This window comes from Sesamum indicum, linkage group LG6, assembly GCF_026168435.1.
Source record: "Sesamum indicum cultivar Baizhima isolate 11 linkage group LG6, ASM2616843v1, whole genome shotgun sequence".
Lineage (NCBI taxonomy): Eukaryota > Viridiplantae > Streptophyta > Magnoliopsida > Lamiales > Pedaliaceae > Sesamum > Sesamum indicum.
Window position 1 is genome coordinate 24,798,544 of NC_142662.1, and position 19,906 is coordinate 24,818,449.

A 19,906-nucleotide genomic window follows, 5' to 3' on the forward strand; every position below is an offset into this window, starting at 1 on the left:
TTCCAAGGAAAAATATCTATACTTAGTCATGATTTCAATGTAACTACAAATTATCAGCACTTATTACTTCACATAGGAGTAATATCAAGTGGAGATTCAGAATGGTTTAGTGATTCAATGATACATAATTTACAGGCAAATTGAAAGAATTGGAACACCGCTTTTATAGCAGTATGAGACACAGAAACTGTAGTCTGCTTTACATATATTCGTTTCTGAACTGGGTTGATCCATTTATCGACGAATGAATACCTCTTTTTAAAGTCCGGAAGACCTGACGGCGGGCCAATTATCGGAACACTTGAGCTCTAGAAAGTGCTTCAAAGGAGGGTTTAGGTCAGAATTTCAACATTGCAAACGATAAATTTTAGCGAATAGAATAAATTAAAAAAGAACACAACATACCAAGGCTGGCGAATGGCAGAACCCTAGCACATTTTTCATCACCTGTGCCAGTTATCCAATAGCAGATCCATGAATTGTAACTTATCATGCCAACCGCTGATTTTCGCTCTCATTTGGTTCTGTCTCAGATGAGGGACGAGTAGCATCAGCAACATTTTCTTCATCTTCATTGGTATTATCGGATGAAGGGATCGCACTGGCTGAGGTGTCGTGCAGGGCATCAGAGACAGCAGAAACTTCTTGTAATTGTCCCCTTAGAAGTCTTAACATAATATTATGCATTGCATTTGATTTCACAATTTCAAACTTGTGCTCCGAGGTGTGCTGCTGATTAAACCGGCCAGGAAGCTTAGAACGGGTACTATAGCAATCTTTACATAGGTCGTAGCCTATTTGCTCCACACAATCTTTGCACCTGTATCTATCACCAATTATAGGATACATCTGCACGTAGAATTTCAAAGACTGATATAGTTAATACAGTTCAAGTGAAAAGCATATAATGACTGAAAGCCAGTCTCTATTCCGTCAGATATCGAGATGCAAAACAAAAAGATACTACTTCTATGTTATGCTAAATTCCAAATATTCATTTATCGTACACATAGTGGAGGTTGAAAAAGCATAACCTACTTTGCTAAGAGCGGACTGGACAAAGCAAAGTTTGTACATGTATGGCAGGTCGGACTAAGTTTTTCATGCATCTACTGGAATCTGAAGGCATAGAGGAGATGGGCTGAAAGGACATTTAGCTCTAACTTCTTGTAGGAGCTGAAGCACTATATAAAGGGTGGAATCTGTAAAGACAGTATTCCAATGGCAGCAACTAAAGCAAAAAGCGCCCGCCTATGAGATTAAGCAAAAAACAAGAAATGTACATCTGAACAAATGAGGTGCTGTTAATACGCATCATACAACATATTTGCAGGTCTGCAGGGCCTCAAGTACACATTTCTGCAACACTAAGACTTTAAAAAGCAATATTTTGGATGGGTTAATAGATGGCTCCAGCGGATGGAAAAAGTAATTGGTTCCAGGATTCGCTAAATAAGAAAGCAACGAAGGCATTGCAAGGTTTCGCTCATGCACTTGTTACTCAACATCTGATCCATCTTAAGGCTGTTTTCAGTTCTGTTAATAGTATTGATATAAATTAAAACAATGATTTTGCCTAAGATACGAAAAAATCCTTGGTTTGACTACAACAAGACTCAATTTACACATTTAGAAAACAACAAAGGTTCAAATTCAACAGAGTTCATAATACTTAAAACATAACCAATCTGCTAAATATGTTGGGTCATCAAAGTAAGCAGCATACCCCACATGCATCACAACCAACTCCGATATGGACTTTTGAGCTCGCATTCCACCAGGGCAAAGGATCCTCTCCTGAAGAAAATGAAAAATGGAAACTTTCCTTACCAGCTTCTGACGAACCTGAAAACCAAATGTTTGGAATTAGAAGTGACAATCAACAGATGCAAAGGACATGCATCAGGATCAGCGAATTAGGCCTATAAACAACAGTGAGACTCCTTCCGAGATCATAAAATATAAGAACAAGTTTGTTCATGTCAGATTTGCAGGGAAGGGAACCCAACTTTTGATTGTTTGCATTGTGGAACAAGTATCAGCCAATTTCCCCCCAAAACTTAAATATTAGCATATCTAAAACCAGAATTGTAATTTCGAAATAAAACAGTACCTTTAAAGTGCATTCTGCAGGTACAAGCTATTACTAAATAAAATTCTGAAGAGCAAAGTAAATAGGATGCTGAAAACCCATTTCTTTAACAAACTTCCATAATAGGTACTTGACAACTTTCATGATTTCTTACTCCTATTCACAATTCGAATTAGCAAAATTTCTTCCCTTCAAAGAAGAACATTAAAACTATTTCGGTTCAACTCAAAACCATTTCAATCTAAATATGTTCAAGAAACAAGCACAGGATTAATACAGAAACACAAACATACATGTACTTGGAGACTTGCTCAGGAACTGCTCGTGCTTCATCTGTAAAGCTTCTCTTTTCAACCCATATTCTTTGGGAAATTGTTCCTCCAGAAAATGATCAAACTCCAAGCATACTTTTGGTATATCACCTGGATGCGGACTTTGACAAACTTGACACTTGAGCATCTCACTCGTTTGGGGGACAATGCAGCAGATACAAAATGCTGAACACACATGGGTCGGGTAAATACAGGGTATATATCAATTCTTAGTTGAATATATGAAGCCATAATAATTATCTTAATTTTTCACATTGATTTATGAGATAAGGTGGTGATGATGGATCATACCATGCCCACAGTTAAGAACTATAGGGCGGAAAAGCATGTGGTTACAGGAATCACACAACACATCATCAACTGAGGCCTGCTTGCAAGTTCCACTGCGATGTATCTGGTTTGAGTTTCTATCTTCAGCAATGGGGGCACTAGTTGCTGCGGTATCTTTTCTGCTTTCTAGCAGATTTCCCAAGCCAATATCCTGATGAACTGAACCAGAGTGTACATGCTCCATACTGTCCAGAGTCTCCCCTGCTCTGACAGAACATGGATTGAGTGATGAGTCCGTTTCAGAAAAGCAGGGCACTGAAGCATTGGATGGCTTAATTATCTTTGGTTCAGGTTGTAACTGGTATTCAGGAGCACCGATTTGCGGGGAGAAGTAGCCCATATCCTTCTCCTCTTCTGGAACATGCAAAACAATCAAATATGTTGAGCTGCAGATGTTTTGACATGAAAACATTGTTGGCCAGTAACCAAAAGAACTAGAGTACATTAAGAACCTGACCTAAAGTTTGGTTTTCCCTTCTCTTATAGGCACTAGGATACATTTTCAAGAGCAGCAAGTGAAGCTTCTGACATATATATGGGAAATGATAATATTGATTCCTACATATTGGACAACGGGACTTGTGCAGGCCACTCATGGACTTGTGAATACACCAGAAACACGAGATATGGCCACAAGCTGCACCATTGGGGCAGGAGAGAATCAGTCACACTCATAAAGATCATATCATGCAGGTTTCCACCTAGTTGAAGAAACTCTTACCTAAAACAACAGGCTTGTAAAGGAGATCTCTGCAGAAAAGAAGCAGAACGCTGAAAATGTTATTTGCCAATGAACTTCATATTGTGAAAATACAATATACAAGATGCACCAAAATAGCATATATAACTTCTTATAGCTACAAGTAACTCAACATGACAGTTCAAAAACCTTTGGAACTTAAAAGAAGTAAGGCAGCATTGACTTGTTAAAGATACTACATAACATATAAAGTTGAGGTCCGTCTATTATCAGGTGACAAGTCAATGATAAAACGACCATAGACCTAGCAGAAGTACAGAAGATAGAGTTCACCAAAACCAATCATAACAAAAGATAACCCAAAAAAGACGTAAAACGTACTCAGAAATCCAATATTTACCTCTGTGCATGAATGTGATCAAGGGATGTATAATCTAGAAACAGCATAGCGGCAGATAATTAAAAGGTGAAAAGAAAAACCATAATAATATGGTTGCCACTTTCTGCTTATTTAGTTATATACAACTCAGGGACGGACATACAAGTCAAGGTGATCACCACCATACCATGGCAAGGTAAAATAACTAAAGCACATTGCACAACCTCAAAAAAGGCAAGCACCTCATGTATGCACTTTCTCTCAAACTGAACACACACACATATATATATATCATCAACCTTAAAACAAACACAACACTATAATCAAGTACAACTTCGTCTCAAAATTAACAAGACACGATTATCATGTACAAGTTCACCTAATTGAACATAACATCATATCATAATAAGTATAAAATTCACCTCAAATTTGAAATAAACACAACCGATAAACGAATACGATTACCTCAAATTCAGCAATAGCATAACGCCACAAACAAATACGAATTAACCTCAAATTTAGCATAAATTAACACCATAAGACAACTAGAACAAAGTATGCATCACCAACGCGAAGAATTGGACAGCAGATATCATACATATACATCGAGAAAGGAGATATCCAGAGGAGAATGAAATTACCGACAAACACAACATATAAAAGCTTCACAGATCTTCTCCAATTCATCGTCTTCATCAGATTCATTCTCCATCATTTCTTTGAATTTCTCAGGGACTTCCATATCTATACCCTCTGGTTCTGGAAACAGATTTGGGGTCGAACCGTAGAGAAGAAAGGAAAATATAAGAAGGCAATATAGAGAGGAAGGATTGAATGTAATGTAGCTACTAATTATTGATTCCATGGGCCAATAGCAGGCCGGAACTTACTGGGCCACACAACTGGGCCCAGTTACAAAATCTCTCGGCATTTATTCATTCAGCGTCGTGTATGTTGTTTTTACGTATATATAATAAATAATATTTTTATATTTTAAAATATATTATAAATAAAAATAAAATAAATAAAAAAAATTACATTCGAAATAAAAATTATTGTGTGATATTTGTCATAAATGTATAATTGACATATTTCATTTTCCACCACATTTAGCTTTACAAGTGACCATTCATATTAGTCATGTTTAAAATTTTTATTATTTCATGTGAAAAAATATATCTATACTATTGTAAAAGAAATTCTTTTATCGTACCAATTTTTGAATGACAAATTTACCTTTAGTTTCATTTATTTTTAAAAAAAAATTAGTCAGGTTAGTAATTTCAATATTATTTAATAATCTCACAATTATATTGTTTTTTTCCTCTAACTATCCACTACTCCATATTTCACTTTCACCTTACTCTACATTTATTATAATTTATAATTATATTTTTTTCATAATTTTTATTTGCCATTTCACACCAAAAATTTTTTATATACTCACAGAAACCGCGTATAACCATAACTAATATATAAATTATAGTTCGATTTGATTAGTGTACGTACACTTCAACCAAAATCTTGGGAGTTATGTTTTGTTTTTGGAGATAGATAGGAAAAAATAAAGATAAAGAAGTATGTGTTGAAAATGTTTTTAGAGATGATTTAAAGTAACTGTTGTATGTTTAATGTTGTGTTCTGAAAGACGAAAGTTACTTTAGTATTGTTTTATATTTTTATATAAATATGTATTTATATATAGGTATTGTAGGTTTAATGTTGTGTTTTATATTAGATAAAAATTATTGTTTATTATCAAATCATGTCTATTTTATATTTATATTTATATAAGTGTGTCTGTGTGTGTTTATATATATTTAAATAGAAAGTCCAAAATAAAAAATTCGCACAGATAAATTGTAAAGAAAAGTATGCAAACATTTTGGCCCATTTCGGGATCCTCAAAAGATAAAACCAACCGAAGCCATTTGTTTTTTGTGATAATTTAAAATAAATATTATATGTTAGATATTGTATTTTGGGAGACAAAATTCACTATCTATTGTCAAATCATTTTTCTTTCATATATATTTATATTATATATGTTTGTAAATATATGCATGTACTTATGACAAATGAGATAAAAACACCAAAATATGATGTTTTTATGGGAAGGCAAACATTGGATATACACTTTTTGGCCCATCAGGAGATAAATTGAAAATAAAACCAAACATATTTTTCTGCAATTTTCATGGGTCATGTTGTTTCATTGATTCGTGCTACATATCAAGCTAGACGTTCATGAACAATTGGAGCATCAAATATCAGTTTGCTTCCTCTTGCTATTTGGTAATCAATAAGGCGAGGTTCAATTCCTCAGTGTTTGCCTCCCACTCAGCATATCTCCGGCACTCATCTTTTTCATTATTCTGCAACAACCAAAATAGATGTGCGTCCTTCACATTTCTCGAGACCTTGTAATATAACTAGAGACCTTCCATATCACTATCATCCCTACCTACTCCCTAATTACAGAGGTCTCGTTTGAGGAAAAATTTTTACTCGTATCAAATTTAATTGAACCAAGTTAATTACGAAATAAATCTAATACATGATAAAAATCACTTTTCTTGAATTATACATCAACTACACCGCAAAAAATATTACACACTTATCATATAATTAATTCTAATACGATCAATCTTGATTTGAGTTAAATGACTCATTTCTCGGGTGATAACCAAAAACACATGTTGTCTTCCATAAGTTAGGTAGTTGGATTGATGCATAACCAAGCTAGAAAAATCCCTCGGTCCCAGATGTTGGATTGAAGCATAACAACTCAGGAATCAACTTGAAGTGGGGACGTTTCACAATCCTCCAAATGAAGTTGGTAAAGTCATTTATGCATCTTATGTATCTAGTTTGGATGACAAAGGAAACAGTAAACCCTACTGCTGAACAAACACAAGGAAAAAGATGAATGCAGTAGGAAGAACTAAAGGTACTCTTCCTAGGGTAGGGGTGGGGGGCTCAAGACTTCGTGAAATAATGTGAGACCCTCACAAAAATTGAGGTACTATGTCGATCATCCTCAATGCAATTCACATGCGGTCAACACATAGCTCGTCATTTACATTATGGCCTGTTTTCAGTAGTTGAGACAAACCCATTAGCTTTGGCAGGAAAAGGATACAAATAAGAATAGCATAGCCCACAAGCGGAATTATGAACCCTTATCAACACTTGCTCTGCATATATCGATCAGTCTGCTTGGTGTGCTTGTAATCTTAGTCAAAGTCGATCCGAAAATCTTGAAGACACTCAAACACCTAACACTAGTTCACATTTCTTACAAAGACCAAGAGAGAACACCCCTAAGCTATGGCAAGTTTCCTGAATGTCAATTTTAACAATTTCGGACCAGACCAGTCATGCCGGCTTATTTCCATAGCTTGACAGAACTGTCGTGACTAGCAGAGGCTACCATCCCTGTCAGAGGTGACTGTGCCAAGGCAGCAATTATGTTCTCATGTGCAGGAACAGTCATGCTTTTGTTCTCGACCATGTTCCATAGCTCCATCGACTACATCATCAAGGTAAAAAAAAAAGAAGCATTTACGTCACATAACTAGGTTCCTATCTAATCAAGAAGATTTTGATGTTGCGGAACAAGCACCACAAGCAATAGGAGCAGCATAGTGAAAGCAGGAATGCAGGTTCAGCGAACAACATAGAAACCTAATGGAAGGAATTCATTAGCATAGAAAATGTTAGAAACTACCAGACTTGCAACAACCTATTAATTTCATTTGCTATCCTCCAAGGTTGGCAAGAACAGTACAACAGGTTGCATTAAGGCAGTCCACTACCCAAACAACATTGATACAAGTAAACGCTCACTAAGAATGGAGATGGCCTTTCAGTAAATACCATACAAAATTGTTAAGAGGATAATTGGTTGACCATTATGTGTGTATGCATGCGAGTGAGAGAGAGAGAGAGATTGAGAGAGAGAGTGTGAGGGATTTATTTACCTGCAAACCTCCAATCACCAAGAGAGCAGAATAACTTGGATGAAACACACAGGAATGGAATTGGTTCCCGTTGGAGTTGAGCTCATGGATGCACTCTCCAGAGGCCAATGACCAAACTTTAATGCTATCCTCACTGACAGAAGCCAAGAGATCACCACTGAGATCCCAGCACAGGTAGTTCACAACACCGGAATGTCCCTATAAACAGCATCAAAGCTATTAATATAACAAGTAAAAGCAAAATTAAATGCACAAACACTAGTCGACGCACTGGACAAAGCATGGATTTAATTGCTATAACCCCTTCCAGACCAATATGGTAATAGTAATGCACAAACCTGGAAAGAATGTGTTTGCCTGTCATTTTCAACATCAAATATAGAAACCACCTTGTCTGATGCTGCTGCTAGTAGATGTCCAGTTATAGGTTGAAATCTCACTTGTGCACTGCCTCCTTGCTACACCACCATGCAGTCCAGAATTAGCTTCAAAACAATACAATCGAACTCGAAGACATATGGAAATTTAAGAGATCAAAGATCAGTGTTCATAACACAACCTTGGACATCCGAGTGCATGAAAATGGACTTATACTCCAATAACGTATTTCATTGTTACTATCACAGAAACAGAAAAGATCATTCTTCTTAGGATGGAAATCGAGGGACATGACATGTGAAGTATGTCCTGTGTAAGCATGTAGACAATAGCCTGGCTGCATTAAACAATAAAATAGAGTAAGTACTTGCTATTGCAAATATATGCAGATCTGACAGCATCACAAAATCCACAAATATTTATGAGGCTAGACTATATATATGCAAGAGGGAAAGAGTCATAAATACGTGATCATGTGGGTATATGATGAACATAGTTTTCGCTATTTCTAGCTTTTCATCATCAACAGTCCAAAAAGTGAAAATTGATGTAGATTGAATGGAAGGACATCATTACATTGGCTGCATCCCACAATCTAACGGACTTGTCAAATGAAGCAGTCGCAAGCTGAGTCGAATTTGGCCGGAAGCGGACATCTGTAATTAAATATTGATGTTCTTCTGGGGTAGTCTCTGTTTGCAGAGTGTCCATGTTCCAAAGAACAGCCTAAATCAAAAGGGCGAGGGGGAACAAACCAACAAGAATATCAAATAAGTAAAGACAGAAGGCAAAGTAACACGAATAGAAACATTGGTAATTGCTCAAGAAAGTTAATCTAGCAGCATCGATTTGGCATACTAATGTTGTAAAGCCACAAAGTTCCAAAGATAAGTAATACCTTCTTGTCATGCCCAGCACTAGCTAACAACTTCCCATCCGAAGAAAAATGGCAACAAGTCACTTTATTTCTTGTCCGTATACAACCAACCTCCCCAAATGAAAAACCTGTAAGTAGGACATAAAGTTAAAGTTTGAACCACTTTGTTGTGATGGAAGTTCCGGTCGAAAAGCAGATCCAAGCATGCATAATCAGTACAGTAAACCACCTTTAGAAGTCTCTGTTTTATGTTCAGTAAGAGTTTGTTTCAAAGAGCCATACAAATTTCCGTCTCCTCCATCATGTGACAAAAAGGATTCAACATTGTCTTCAAGGGAACCGACATCTCCAAAAGTCTCCAAGTCATCCTGTATAAAGTATATAATTTTATGAATTCAAGGCAACATACTGCATGTTGGAGTTTGGAATTCACAATCTCTTGAAGATGAGTCCCAGAATGCTAGCTTGATAACAAGCACTCAAAAGAGATAAAGATCACTCTCCACACAGGCAAGTCTGATGCTCACAACAATATTTAGAAAAAGTAAATACAAAAATATATGCCTTTTCAGTCTATAATTTGCAAGCATAAGCATTTCAAAAGGTGTACCATTCGCAACCATACAAACTAAATACATAAAGTAACCCTATATCTTACAAGCTGATTTGTAGATGATGCAATTCCACCAGCTCCCTCTGCTCCATACATCATCATACTCTTGGAGACACTATTAACATGCTGAAGGCTGCTAGCAGTAGTCATTCCATCACCAGGGGTATGTGTTGATTGCGGTGATGCTGGGGAAGGACCCACTGTGTTTCCGGTACCTGTACTGTTGGCAGGCCCTGATGAAGAATGTTGTTTCCTTTTCCTGTTACTCTGTTTCAGATTAAAAGCTGTCATTGCTTTGTATTTTCATGAGAAAAGGCAAGGGATAATCCAAAAGATGGTTTTGTTTGGAGCATTCATTAAATCAAAAGGCAGATTGCCTCATTATGGTGTTTATCGTGGTTGAACCCACAAAATCGATAACAACTGCACAAGAATGAACGCACCTGTTGCAATTGCTGCTGTTGTTGCTGCTGCTGCAACTGATCCTGTTGTTGAGATGAAGGCTGTTGCATTTGGCCCATTTTCATCTGTTCAGAGTAACGGACATTTAATTGATAGCATCCCATGATTAAGTCAATTCAACAATTATCTAATTGTGAAATGACTGAATATAGGGGGGTCTAATTTCATTTTTCATTTCAGAGGGGTAAAAAGGTAAATCTTGAAAAATTTAGACAGTCCATCAAAGCTTTCCCATCAGCATATCACACCATCACAGGAAAGTTTTTTCTAAAATCAATATTGAGACATTGCTGATGAAGCAAAATTTGACTCCCTAGCTCAATAAAATTCTCAAAATTTCAACTTCAAAAATTACACAGATTCTTTAGAAGGCAAAAAGGAGGTGAGGCAAGGAGAAAGTCACCCAAAAACATTGAACAGGAATAATGAAAGATTTAAAAGTTCTTTTCAGGAGAAAACATGAATGAATTGGCAGGAAAATGGTTATATCAAACAGCAGCAGCAATCTGCAATATTCAGTTTTGCCATGTTGAGACATGGGCATTCATGGGAAGTAGCATAGATTCACAATATTACCATCGGGAAATGAAGTAAATTTACAGAACCATTAGTTCGAATAAGGAATTTGGTCCACGAAAGTACATTGGATGACAGGAATTCCATACTTATTTCCTCAGATAATAGTCAACTATCTTCCAGGGAATCATTTCTTGACAGAGAGTAACATGCTACCCCCAATAAACAAACAAACAAATGATGCGAAAATAGATACCCAATTGAATACAACTGCACATTAGATACATAATGCCTTTCCGAGAGTGATGAAACTTTAATTCATTTTCCTGCAAAAGGAAAAATCCTGTTCTTTTAGGTTTAAGGGTCAATCTTCTTGGACATGAGTTGATCTCATGGAAAACAATATGTATCAACTACTGCTAACTTAAAATAACTTTTTCTACATCAAGATATTAAGCAGCAGCCAGGAAGCTATGGGCCTGTTTGGTTGTGTTTTCAATGAGATTTTTTCCGCTTTTCACTATTTGGGTAGTTGGGATTTTGTTTGGTCAAGCCATTTTCATTGAGAATGCATTCCTATTTTAATTCTCAAATTTTTGAAATTATAGGTCACATGGGTTCGTCATACTTGTCTTATCTTGTCAACATGTCTTTTCTTATTTCAAATCAATTAAAATTATTTCAAATGGCAAGACTCACTTTGATTATTTTATAATTTCACATATTCAATCAATTTGGTCATCTGTCACATCAAAAATACATATACCTATATTCAACATTCTCGCACCTATATACCTATATTTGGAAACAACTAATCCAAACATATTCTCAGTTTTCGCACAAAAATCAATAAAGCATTTCTACCCATTTCCAAATGTTAGAAACTGAAAATGAAAATGAAAACACAACCAAACGGACCCTATATAATCCAGGCAAAAATGCCACAAGCTTTCGGACAATTAAACATCATAAAGTTAACATCTGGAGAATTAAACTTCGGCAACACATATTATTATGTCAGAGATACAGTGAAACTAAAGCAATTACATTTTACCTGAAAATAGTATTACTTCCAGAGACAGTTTTTCACCTAAAATGCTAGGTGCCTATAGGTTTATATTTTAATGAATTCAATCTGAGAAGGAATTTTTTGGCTATCATTTTTCCTGTATAAGAGAAAGGTGCTACTTCCAGGAAACCAAAACATGCCCTAATTGCAAAGTTTAGTGTGTACTGGATAATTCATGAATGCAGAACGCCTAAATGGTGAATGACATAAGAGAAATTATTGAATAGCATGCACAAATTTACAATTTCATTGACAGTATTACCTTTGGTGAATTAGATTGAACGGGGGAGCAAATAGATCCATCATTTCGTGGAGGCTGACCATCTTTTGCATTAAAATTACCCCTTGGTAATCCTCCGAACCCATAGTTAGATGAATTTCCAAGGTTCCCTTGCACCTGGGCTTGTGCTAGAACCTGCTGCTGCTGTGATGCCAAGAGAAACTGGTTCTGGTTCTGCAGATTAGGCTTTTGTACTTGTAAACCCATACTTGGTCGTATTTGGTCAATCCCCTGTATAATACGTAAGCATTATGTTTCAAGAATTAATCTCCCTTAAAGTCAGATACTTGCTGAAAAGAATGTGCAAAAATCAAAGGCATGAAACTCACTGTGAGAGGCCAACCCTTCAGTGGAAGACCAGTTACTCCTTGACTCAACCCTGAAGTAACCACAAAAGTTACGACATCTCTCCATCACATTGGCCAACAGATCAACATAGAATCAAGCCCAAGATTCAGAAAGAGCAAAAGTAAAATTCTCGCACAAACTTTCATGAGCTTAAGCCCTGAACCGTGAAGGGGTGCTTTGGCAATTTAAATACTGAAGTCCAGAGTGACACTGAATAACACAACAGGTGGCTTTGGGGTTCCCCCTCTTCCTAAACAAGGACAGGCCTCCACTATGGTGAGCACCTTTGACTTTTATTGATGCACCATGACACAAACCATGTGACTTACTCAAGGTAGACAATCATAATGAAAGATGCACATAAAAATGCAAAGGTTTATGTTTGTCTGCCCACTAGTTTCAGCCATTTTGACACTAGGCACTAGGCTCTTGAAAGTAGAAAAGGTACACTTTTCCTTTTACCTTTTTCCTCTTTTATTCCATAGTTTTTTTTTTCCTTTCCCCCACACTAGAGGCAGACCCATCACGTGCTATCTCTTTCTTCTTCCATTACAGTTTTTATTCCCCTTTTTCTTGTTTATCTTTACTTTCTGAATGTATCATAAAAAAGATGCAACTGTGAGCCTCACTTCAATAAGGTACAAGTTCCCATCAATGCAACAGTGTCCAGGGCCTTTTGGACCTTGAGCATTTAGCAACTACAGCATCAAGCTTGCTATCCCTCCTTTAGAAAAAGTAAAAGGTACTCAAGTAACTGGATAGTGCAACCTAGAAGGCAAAGCTTACTATTTTCAGAATGGTTGCATCAATAATGATGGAAGCAACCCCATGGTTCCTCAAGTCTACTGGATATAATCAACAATCAACATCACTTAACTTGTTTACTTCTATATTAGTGTTGGATCTAATTTTAAAATGCTTCCATCGCCTTCATCATCATAGTTATACTAAAGAATTATCACTAGTAATGATTTAGATAGAGGAACTCCTTTACATGGTACCAACAACAGGTTGCCAATAAAGTTGGCATTTTCTTTGGAATGACAATCTACTGTAATGAGAAAGTGCTATACTAAGTGGCGAGCAATGTGAAAATGAATATCAAAAGAAGAAATGTGAGCAGAAGCACATCCTATTCAGTTAAGTTATTATCATATAGACAATTAATTTGGGCCTTCCAAATCAAATTGGTTCCATTAAATGGTGGGTCTTGATGCAAGAAACGTGCCACTCATACACAGAAAAATCAGGAGGAGAAATGAGGTTCTGTTGTAAAATGCAAACACTGAATGCATATAATTTTATCAGTTTAACATTGTAACCTGTACATGCATAATATGATCTAATTTTGTAACTGTCTCCATTTTGATTTCCTAATTATACAAAATGTAAAACAACTTTCCACTGCTATGCCGTATCTTTGATTCAAAAGCAAAATTGACATTATCTATAATGCAATAAAATATAACATAAATAATTATATATACATAAATGTTCAGAAAGAGTTGGTTTGTTGGACTAGAGTACTATACCTGCACCACCAAGTCCAGATTTTGACTGAAGAATTGCTTGCCCATATAGCGATGAAGGGTCCATGGGCAAAGATTTTTGAGGTGCCGCCAAGTTGACTTCCCCTTTAATGTCCTAAAAAACAAAATGTTTAATTATGTACATGATTGAACTGAATGAGGAGGAAGCAAAAAGGGACTAAAGCCAAGAGCGCCAGTGAGAGAGATTGTTTTAGTAGTTACAGTTGCCAGTTGAGGCCTCCCTTGCATTTGCTGCAAAGCCGCAGACATGCTACCAGAATTGCCTTGCATCAACTGTCTGAATCAACCACAGGAAAAATAAATGATATATCCCGCTAAGAATATCCCTGCAACAACTTAAATTCCAAGATATCAAATAAGGCAATACACATTACCCTTGTTGATTGGAAGCCGACTTGAGAAGTGCCATCCTGTTAGCATCAATAAGGCCAGGAGATGTCTCCGAATCCATGGAATTTGAATGTTTCATTCGTTCTTCATACATCTTCATAGCTAATACACTCGCAGATTGTTGTCCAATCATTCCTTCAGAGTTCATTGAGTTCATAGGCCCAAGAGGAGGATGGTTAGGATCCCTTCGTTGTTGTAACTGGGCGTTGCGTTGCTGCATGAGTTGCAACTGCTGCATTTGCAGCTGTTGTTGCTGCTGCTCCCTTGCTTTAATTTGTTGTGTCTGAAATTGAATGGAGAACACCAACGAAAACTTGTAAGTATGTGTACCCCACTTCATTTACACAATTCACTACAATGTGTGTCCGAAAATATAAAAACGAAGAAAAAGTACATGGTGTTGAACACGCAGACACGTTTAGGGCTTTTTTTTATAATTTCAAAAAAGTTTTGGGTTGTCGTTCCAAAAAAAGAAAAAAAATTAATTCAATTCTCTCAAACTAATAGTTTTATGAAATTACCAAAAATTCAAGAGATGGTCATGAGATTTAACTAATTTGGATGATCAGAAATTTTTTATTGCCACGTATTTTGGTTAAAAAGTTAGATGTAAAAATGCTTATTTTATGTTTTATCTTAATCTTTTTCATATTGCTAAGTTTATGAGAAATTGAAAATTTATATAACAAAATATATTATATGTATCCGTGTCAGTACCATGCTGCGTTTTTTCCTAATTTTTTGAAATTTTCCATGTCCGTGTTGTATCATGTCCATACATCACACAATTGTAGTGGCAGTTACAGATCTAACTGAATCTAGACCACTTAAAAACAACTACTGATTTTTAAGAAACCTCAATGTAAGCTGCAGCTGCCTCAGAATGCTTCTCATTTGTCCTTGCAATGAAGATGTCCCAGAATACAGACCACCATTCAAAAAGAAATCCTCCCGGAGCATCAATAGCTACAACAAAATTCAAATTTTACGTTATTGAGCCATCACCTAAACTAGCAGTGATCAAATGGCATAAAGCTACCCAGTTTGGCTGATCAACTCCAGAGTCCAGACACAAGAATCATTCAACTCCATCATTCAACTAGCACAGATCCCTTACCTACAGGGTCGGTAGCAACTTTTCCTTCTGTCATGAAAGCTTTCGCAGAATTATGCAATTTTCTTTTCAACAAATAGTCATGAATGTAGACATCAAGCCTGGCAAAATAATTTTGAAAATAAATTCTTATCAGCAATGAGCACTCTGAAAATTAATAGAAACACAATTACAACTGAAAATTCTAGTAGAGTTGTTAGAAAATGTTGAGAGTTAACAAATTTGAGCTTCTAGGACAAAAGCAAAGAAGCTCTTTCTACACATCAACTCACACTGTTGATGGTAAGTCATATTATAACTTCATTCCTATTTTGAAGTATCAGTTGACAAAATTACATCACTTTCCAGTAGTTGCCAACAAAAACAATAAATATAAAACACCAAGAGAAAAGATTCCATTGGAATCCTTTCTTAGTTCTCCCAGAAGTGGAAAATCAAGAAGATATGAAAATTTACAAACTAAAAAATACAGAATCTTTACATCTTATCTGCTTCCCAATTACTCTGCGCCATGATTGTTACTCCAAGAAATGACTCCACAAGGCTCTACTCAGTCAGTCTCTTCTCTTCCACTGGAATCAAGACAAATAACATAAGTGCAATTTAATCAAAACACTCAAATTGTAATAAGTACAAAAGCCACGAACCTATAATTCAAAAAATAAGGTGAAAAAGAACCGTCAACTTGCCAGGAGAGATCAAACTCTGCATTAATGATCCGTACAAGATCCGCGCTTCCAAAAACCCTAATCCGAACTTAATACACAGAAACAACAACAAGACGGTCTAGTTAAATTGACTTAAACCAAATGAAGATCTTTACTCTAAAGATGCCATTCTAGTTAAGTTTTAAAAAAAAAAAAAGAATCTCTAAGTCCGTACACTTTTTGTCCGATCACTTCCAATTGCAGTAAATTCCTCAAATATTACACCTCACATCAGCAAATATGAACTCGAAACTGCCGAGTTCTTATCAAATTCCTTACAGCGATCGCGATCTCGAATTCAATTTCAACTAAAACCTCACCTCGATTATTCAAATATATTTCTCAACAACTGCAAGCATGAGCGCGAGCGGTCAAAAGTTATTCAATTTTGCTAATTCATTCGAGAAACCGAGCACTGAAATCTCGAAAAAAGAAAAAGAAAATTCAAAACAAACGGAGAAAATTCATGAATTCTAGTGAAGAAGGAAGTTGAGAGCTTGAAGAGTGAAGGCTAGAGAGAGGAAATATCGGCAACGGAAAGCCGAAAAATAGCTGGAAAAAGCGGTCACGTAGGGATCTGGGCCTGAGGCACGGGAAGTGGAATCAAATGCAGGTACATATAGGATGTAGGTTCGGAGTGAGGTTCGGAGGGGTATCTAGTGGGTGGTACTCGGCGGGTGCTGAGGGTCGGGTGGGATAGTGATCCAGGCGAGTTAAATGTCGAACGGGTTTAACGTTAGCAAAGCGGCGCTAGAGTGACGGCGGCCTAACACGGTATGACTGAAGCTGACGTGGGCCAAGACAGGGGTGTAATGTGTTCGATGTTTAAAGGAGTTTGAAGTGAGGGTCCCTTTCAACAGAACTGCGGATTCGGAGGAATTCGCCCGTGGGCAATCGGCCTCGGGTCCTCCTCGGTAAAGAATATTTGTTTTAATATCTTTTCGTATTTTTCGGTGATTTTTCTTTTTTGAAATATATATATATATACATATATTAGTAGTCTGACAAAATAAAAGGAAAATAAATAAATTAAATAATAAATCTTAATATTCAAAAATTGGTACAATAAAATACTTTCTTTTATAATAACTAGCAACGATGGCACACGATTTACACACACATAATTTGTAATAATACTACTCGTCGTTGCACGCAATTTCTACTAGCATATAAAAAATATTTGAAAGGAAAAAAAATAAATTTGAGTATTAAAAAGATGATACGATAAAATATTTTCTTTTATAACAGGATATATATAAATTCATAAAGTGAGTTTGGCTGAATTTAAAATAATAATAATATACGGATAATTAATTTTATTATATAATTGATGGTCATAATAATATTTATCAAGCTACAATATTCAAATTTTTAACACACGTTTTTTTATGTGAGGACCGCATTTAAATATTTCAAAACTCCTGAATCTATGCATACCACAATTGTACTGACTCGATTCCAATCCGATCCGGACCGCATTTAAATATTTCAAAACTCTTGAATCTATGCATACCACAATTGTACTGACTCGATTCCAATCCGATCCGGACCGCATTTAAATATTTCAAAACTCCTGAATCTATGCATACCACAATTGTACTGACTCGATTCCAATCCGATCCAAACCCAATCATCGAATTAAAATTAAACTAATAGCTCATGTAAAAACATACAACTCAACCATTTTCATAAATCCACGTCCTTCATGCCTTAAAATATAATATTTGCTACCTTAGTTATTTTTATGAGCTAAACTTCTAAACAACTTCATTTAGTTAAGTATCGGATGATTACAATCAACACATATTAGATATTACTTTTACATGTTTTGTCTTTTATCATATTCAAAGTACCGTTACTTGGAATATAAAAGACAATAAGGATTTAGTTTAAAATGTGTAGATAAAAGTCGCTTTTGTAATAGACTAAACTTCATTTTATTGCACCATCAACATATTCTAAAGCATAATTGAAGTAATGAAGTGGATTTCTCATGGAAACGCACTAACATGCGCAAATCCAGGTAGGTGCATTTCAAATTTTTTATTGGGGTCAATTACACTTAAATTATAAGTGTAAATTTATTTTTTTTTGAGAAAAATTACAATCTCGTATTTTTAAAAGGAATTTAAGTGTAATTGACCCAAATAAAAATATTGACAGTAGCATAAAATTTATATAAATTTTTAATTTTGTTTCACATTAAATATTCTCGCGTATATATACAAAGTGGGGTAAATATCATTTTAATTTTTTTTTTATAAATGCAAAATTATTACATAAAATATTAAATAATGGGTAAAATTAAAAATTTTATATAATTTTTTCACAAACATCAATATTTTTTGTCTAAATCCTAATAAAATTGGACCAGGTGTAAATGAAAATTTTTTGAAGGGTGTGTAAGTGTAATTTTAATTTAATATATATATATAATTTAATATTTTTAGAAAGAATTGAAGTAATTATTTTTCTTTTATTTTGACATAATTCGGAAACGCTGGGAATGGGCTAGGGTTTGAAACTGTTCTGGGCCTATCCTCTGATGATGACATAGGCGAGATCCACCCACTCTACGTAATTTAATTAATAATTCGTCGGATTTTGGGTGTTGATTAAATGAAAGTTTGAAAAACACAGACCCGAAGGAAGAATCGAACTTTTGGTCTCATTGGATAAGAAGTGTTGCACTTTTGATTCAATCTCATCTGAATAGTTAAGTAAAGGATGGAAAACACTTTTGCAAGGCTTAAGGTAATTTTTTATGGTTTGAAAACCACTGGACTTTTTGGAGATAATTATATCTAATTTTGTTGCAATTTTAATGCATTTTTAATATAAGATGACAATTTTTTCCACTAAATTTTACAAAAAAAAAAAAAAAAGGCTACATGGTTATTATAGATAAAAAAAAAAATGTCTCTACAAAAAAAAAAAAAGCAGGGCACTTGCACACTTATAATAAATATATGTTTTTACGTTTGAATATACATATTTATCATTTAATTTATTTTTTTATCTTTATTTTAAAAAAAATGATCAAAATAGTAATTTCAATATTTATACGTTTCTCTCTTACATTACTTATCCACGTTTCCTTTTCTCATAAAGGGGAAAATTACATTTTTGGTACCACACAATAAAGATTATTGCACTTTTCGTCTACCGTTTATGAATTTATCACATCTGGTTCCATAGGTTAAAAGTTATTCTACTTGGAACAAAAATGCTATATTTTTTTTTTACTATATGAAACAAAACGTGTTATAATTTTTTATCATGTAGAAAAAAAATGTTATAATTTTTATCTTATTATGATTAAATGTGCTAAGTCCTTAAAGTATGAGATCAAAAGAATAATGCTCTCTATCGTGTAGAATAAAAATTACAATTTTTCTATACTAAATTTATATATTTTTAATAAATTCATAATTATAACTTATTTTTCCTCTCTCGTCTCACTTCATATTTTTTACTTTTTTATTTTTCATCCCCTCTCATCATGTTTGTTTCTATTTTTTCTTTATATTCATCTCTTTTTACGATTCTTTTTGATATACTCACAAGATTACGTGTGCAGTGACAATTAGTATATATATTTTGAAAAGCAAACTTATATTCGAGTTTTAGCACAAATTCGAAAACGACATGTATACCCCTATATTTATTTAATTTTCCACCAAAAAATGAGTTGGAATTGGAAGGTGGGTGATCGCGTGCTGAGAGAGTTGCTCAATTTTGGTCCATAGAAAATTGAACAACGAAAGGGAACATCAAAGATCCAGT

At 35.1% G+C, this 19,906-nt stretch overlaps 2 protein-coding genes across 7 annotated transcripts; both read right to left on the reverse strand.

Annotated features, from left to right (window-relative positions):
• PRT1 (proteolysis 1) lies at nucleotides 1-4,652 on the reverse strand. Of its 3 annotated transcripts, none has more exons than XM_011081892.3 (8): nucleotides 4,475-4,652; nucleotides 3,476-3,525; nucleotides 3,212-3,391; nucleotides 2,716-3,108; nucleotides 2,386-2,589; nucleotides 1,727-1,845; nucleotides 406-849; nucleotides 1-308 (listed from the first exon to the last, which is right to left on the reverse strand). In XM_011081892.3, the coding sequence occupies exons 1-7, from the start codon at nucleotides 4,573-4,575 to the stop codon at nucleotides 490-492; spliced, it is 1,407 nt and encodes a 468-aa protein (XP_011080194.1). In that variant the 5' UTR covers nucleotides 4,576-4,652; the 3' UTR covers nucleotides 1-308; nucleotides 406-489. The 3 variants fall into 3 exon arrangements, with proteins under 3 accessions (XP_011080194.1, XP_011080193.1, XP_011080195.1); XM_011081891.3 differs by having other exon boundaries at nucleotides 1-318; XM_011081893.3 differs by having other exon boundaries at nucleotides 1-318; nucleotides 3,476-3,504; nucleotides 4,475-4,651.
• A 2,171-nt stretch (nucleotides 4,653-6,823) lies between these two features.
• LOC105163519 (transcriptional corepressor LEUNIG_HOMOLOG) lies at nucleotides 6,824-16,714 on the reverse strand. Of its 4 annotated transcripts, none has more exons than XM_011081889.3 (19): nucleotides 16,441-16,714; nucleotides 16,103-16,169; nucleotides 15,895-15,985; nucleotides 15,417-15,514; nucleotides 15,156-15,265; nucleotides 14,284-14,582; nucleotides 14,111-14,186; nucleotides 13,892-14,003; nucleotides 12,341-12,390; nucleotides 11,994-12,242; nucleotides 10,128-10,211; nucleotides 9,730-9,951; nucleotides 9,301-9,439; nucleotides 9,093-9,199; nucleotides 8,771-8,920; nucleotides 8,376-8,531; nucleotides 8,155-8,274; nucleotides 7,817-8,014; nucleotides 6,824-7,365 (listed from the first exon to the last, which is right to left on the reverse strand). In XM_011081889.3, the coding sequence occupies exons 3-19, from the start codon at nucleotides 15,924-15,926 to the stop codon at nucleotides 7,222-7,224; spliced, it is 2,346 nt and encodes a 781-aa protein (XP_011080191.1). In that variant the 5' UTR covers nucleotides 15,927-15,985; nucleotides 16,103-16,169; nucleotides 16,441-16,714; the 3' UTR covers nucleotides 6,824-7,221. The 4 variants fall into 4 exon arrangements, with proteins under 4 accessions (XP_011080191.1, XP_011080192.1, XP_011080190.1 ...); XM_011081890.3 differs by having other exon boundaries at nucleotides 16,061-16,169; XM_011081888.3 differs by having other exon boundaries at nucleotides 16,296-16,714.
• Nucleotides 16,715-19,906: the final 3,192 nt, after the last annotated feature.

What these genes read in the sequence shown, in the direction of transcription:
- PRT1 (XM_011081892.3), bottom strand. Translation starts at nt 4,575, where the DNA reads ATGGAAGTCCCTGAGAAATTCAAAGAAATGATGGAGAATGAATCTGAT. An exon ending in TTTATATGTTGTGTTTGTCG is followed by an intron (nt 3,526 to 4,474) that starts GTAATTTCATTC and finishes TAACATTTTCAG; the next exon opens with CGTTCTGCTTCTTTTCTGCA. An exon ending in AGTTCTTAACTGTGGGCATG is followed by an intron (nt 2,590 to 2,715) that starts GTATGATCCATC and finishes ATGTGTGTTCAG; the next exon opens with CATTTTGTATCTGCTGCATT.
- LOC105163519 (XM_011081889.3), bottom strand. Translation starts at nt 15,926, where the DNA reads ATGGCGCAGAGTAATTGGGAAGCAGATAAGAT. An exon ending in GGAGGCCTCAACTGGCAACT is followed by an intron (nt 14,004 to 14,110) that starts GTAACTACTAAA and finishes TTTGTTTTTTAG; the next exon opens with GACATTAAAGGGGAAGTCAA. An exon ending in TAAAACAGAGACTTCTAAAG is followed by an intron (nt 9,200 to 9,300) that starts GTGGTTTACTGT and finishes TCCTACTTACAG; the next exon opens with GTTTTTCATTTGGGGAGGTT.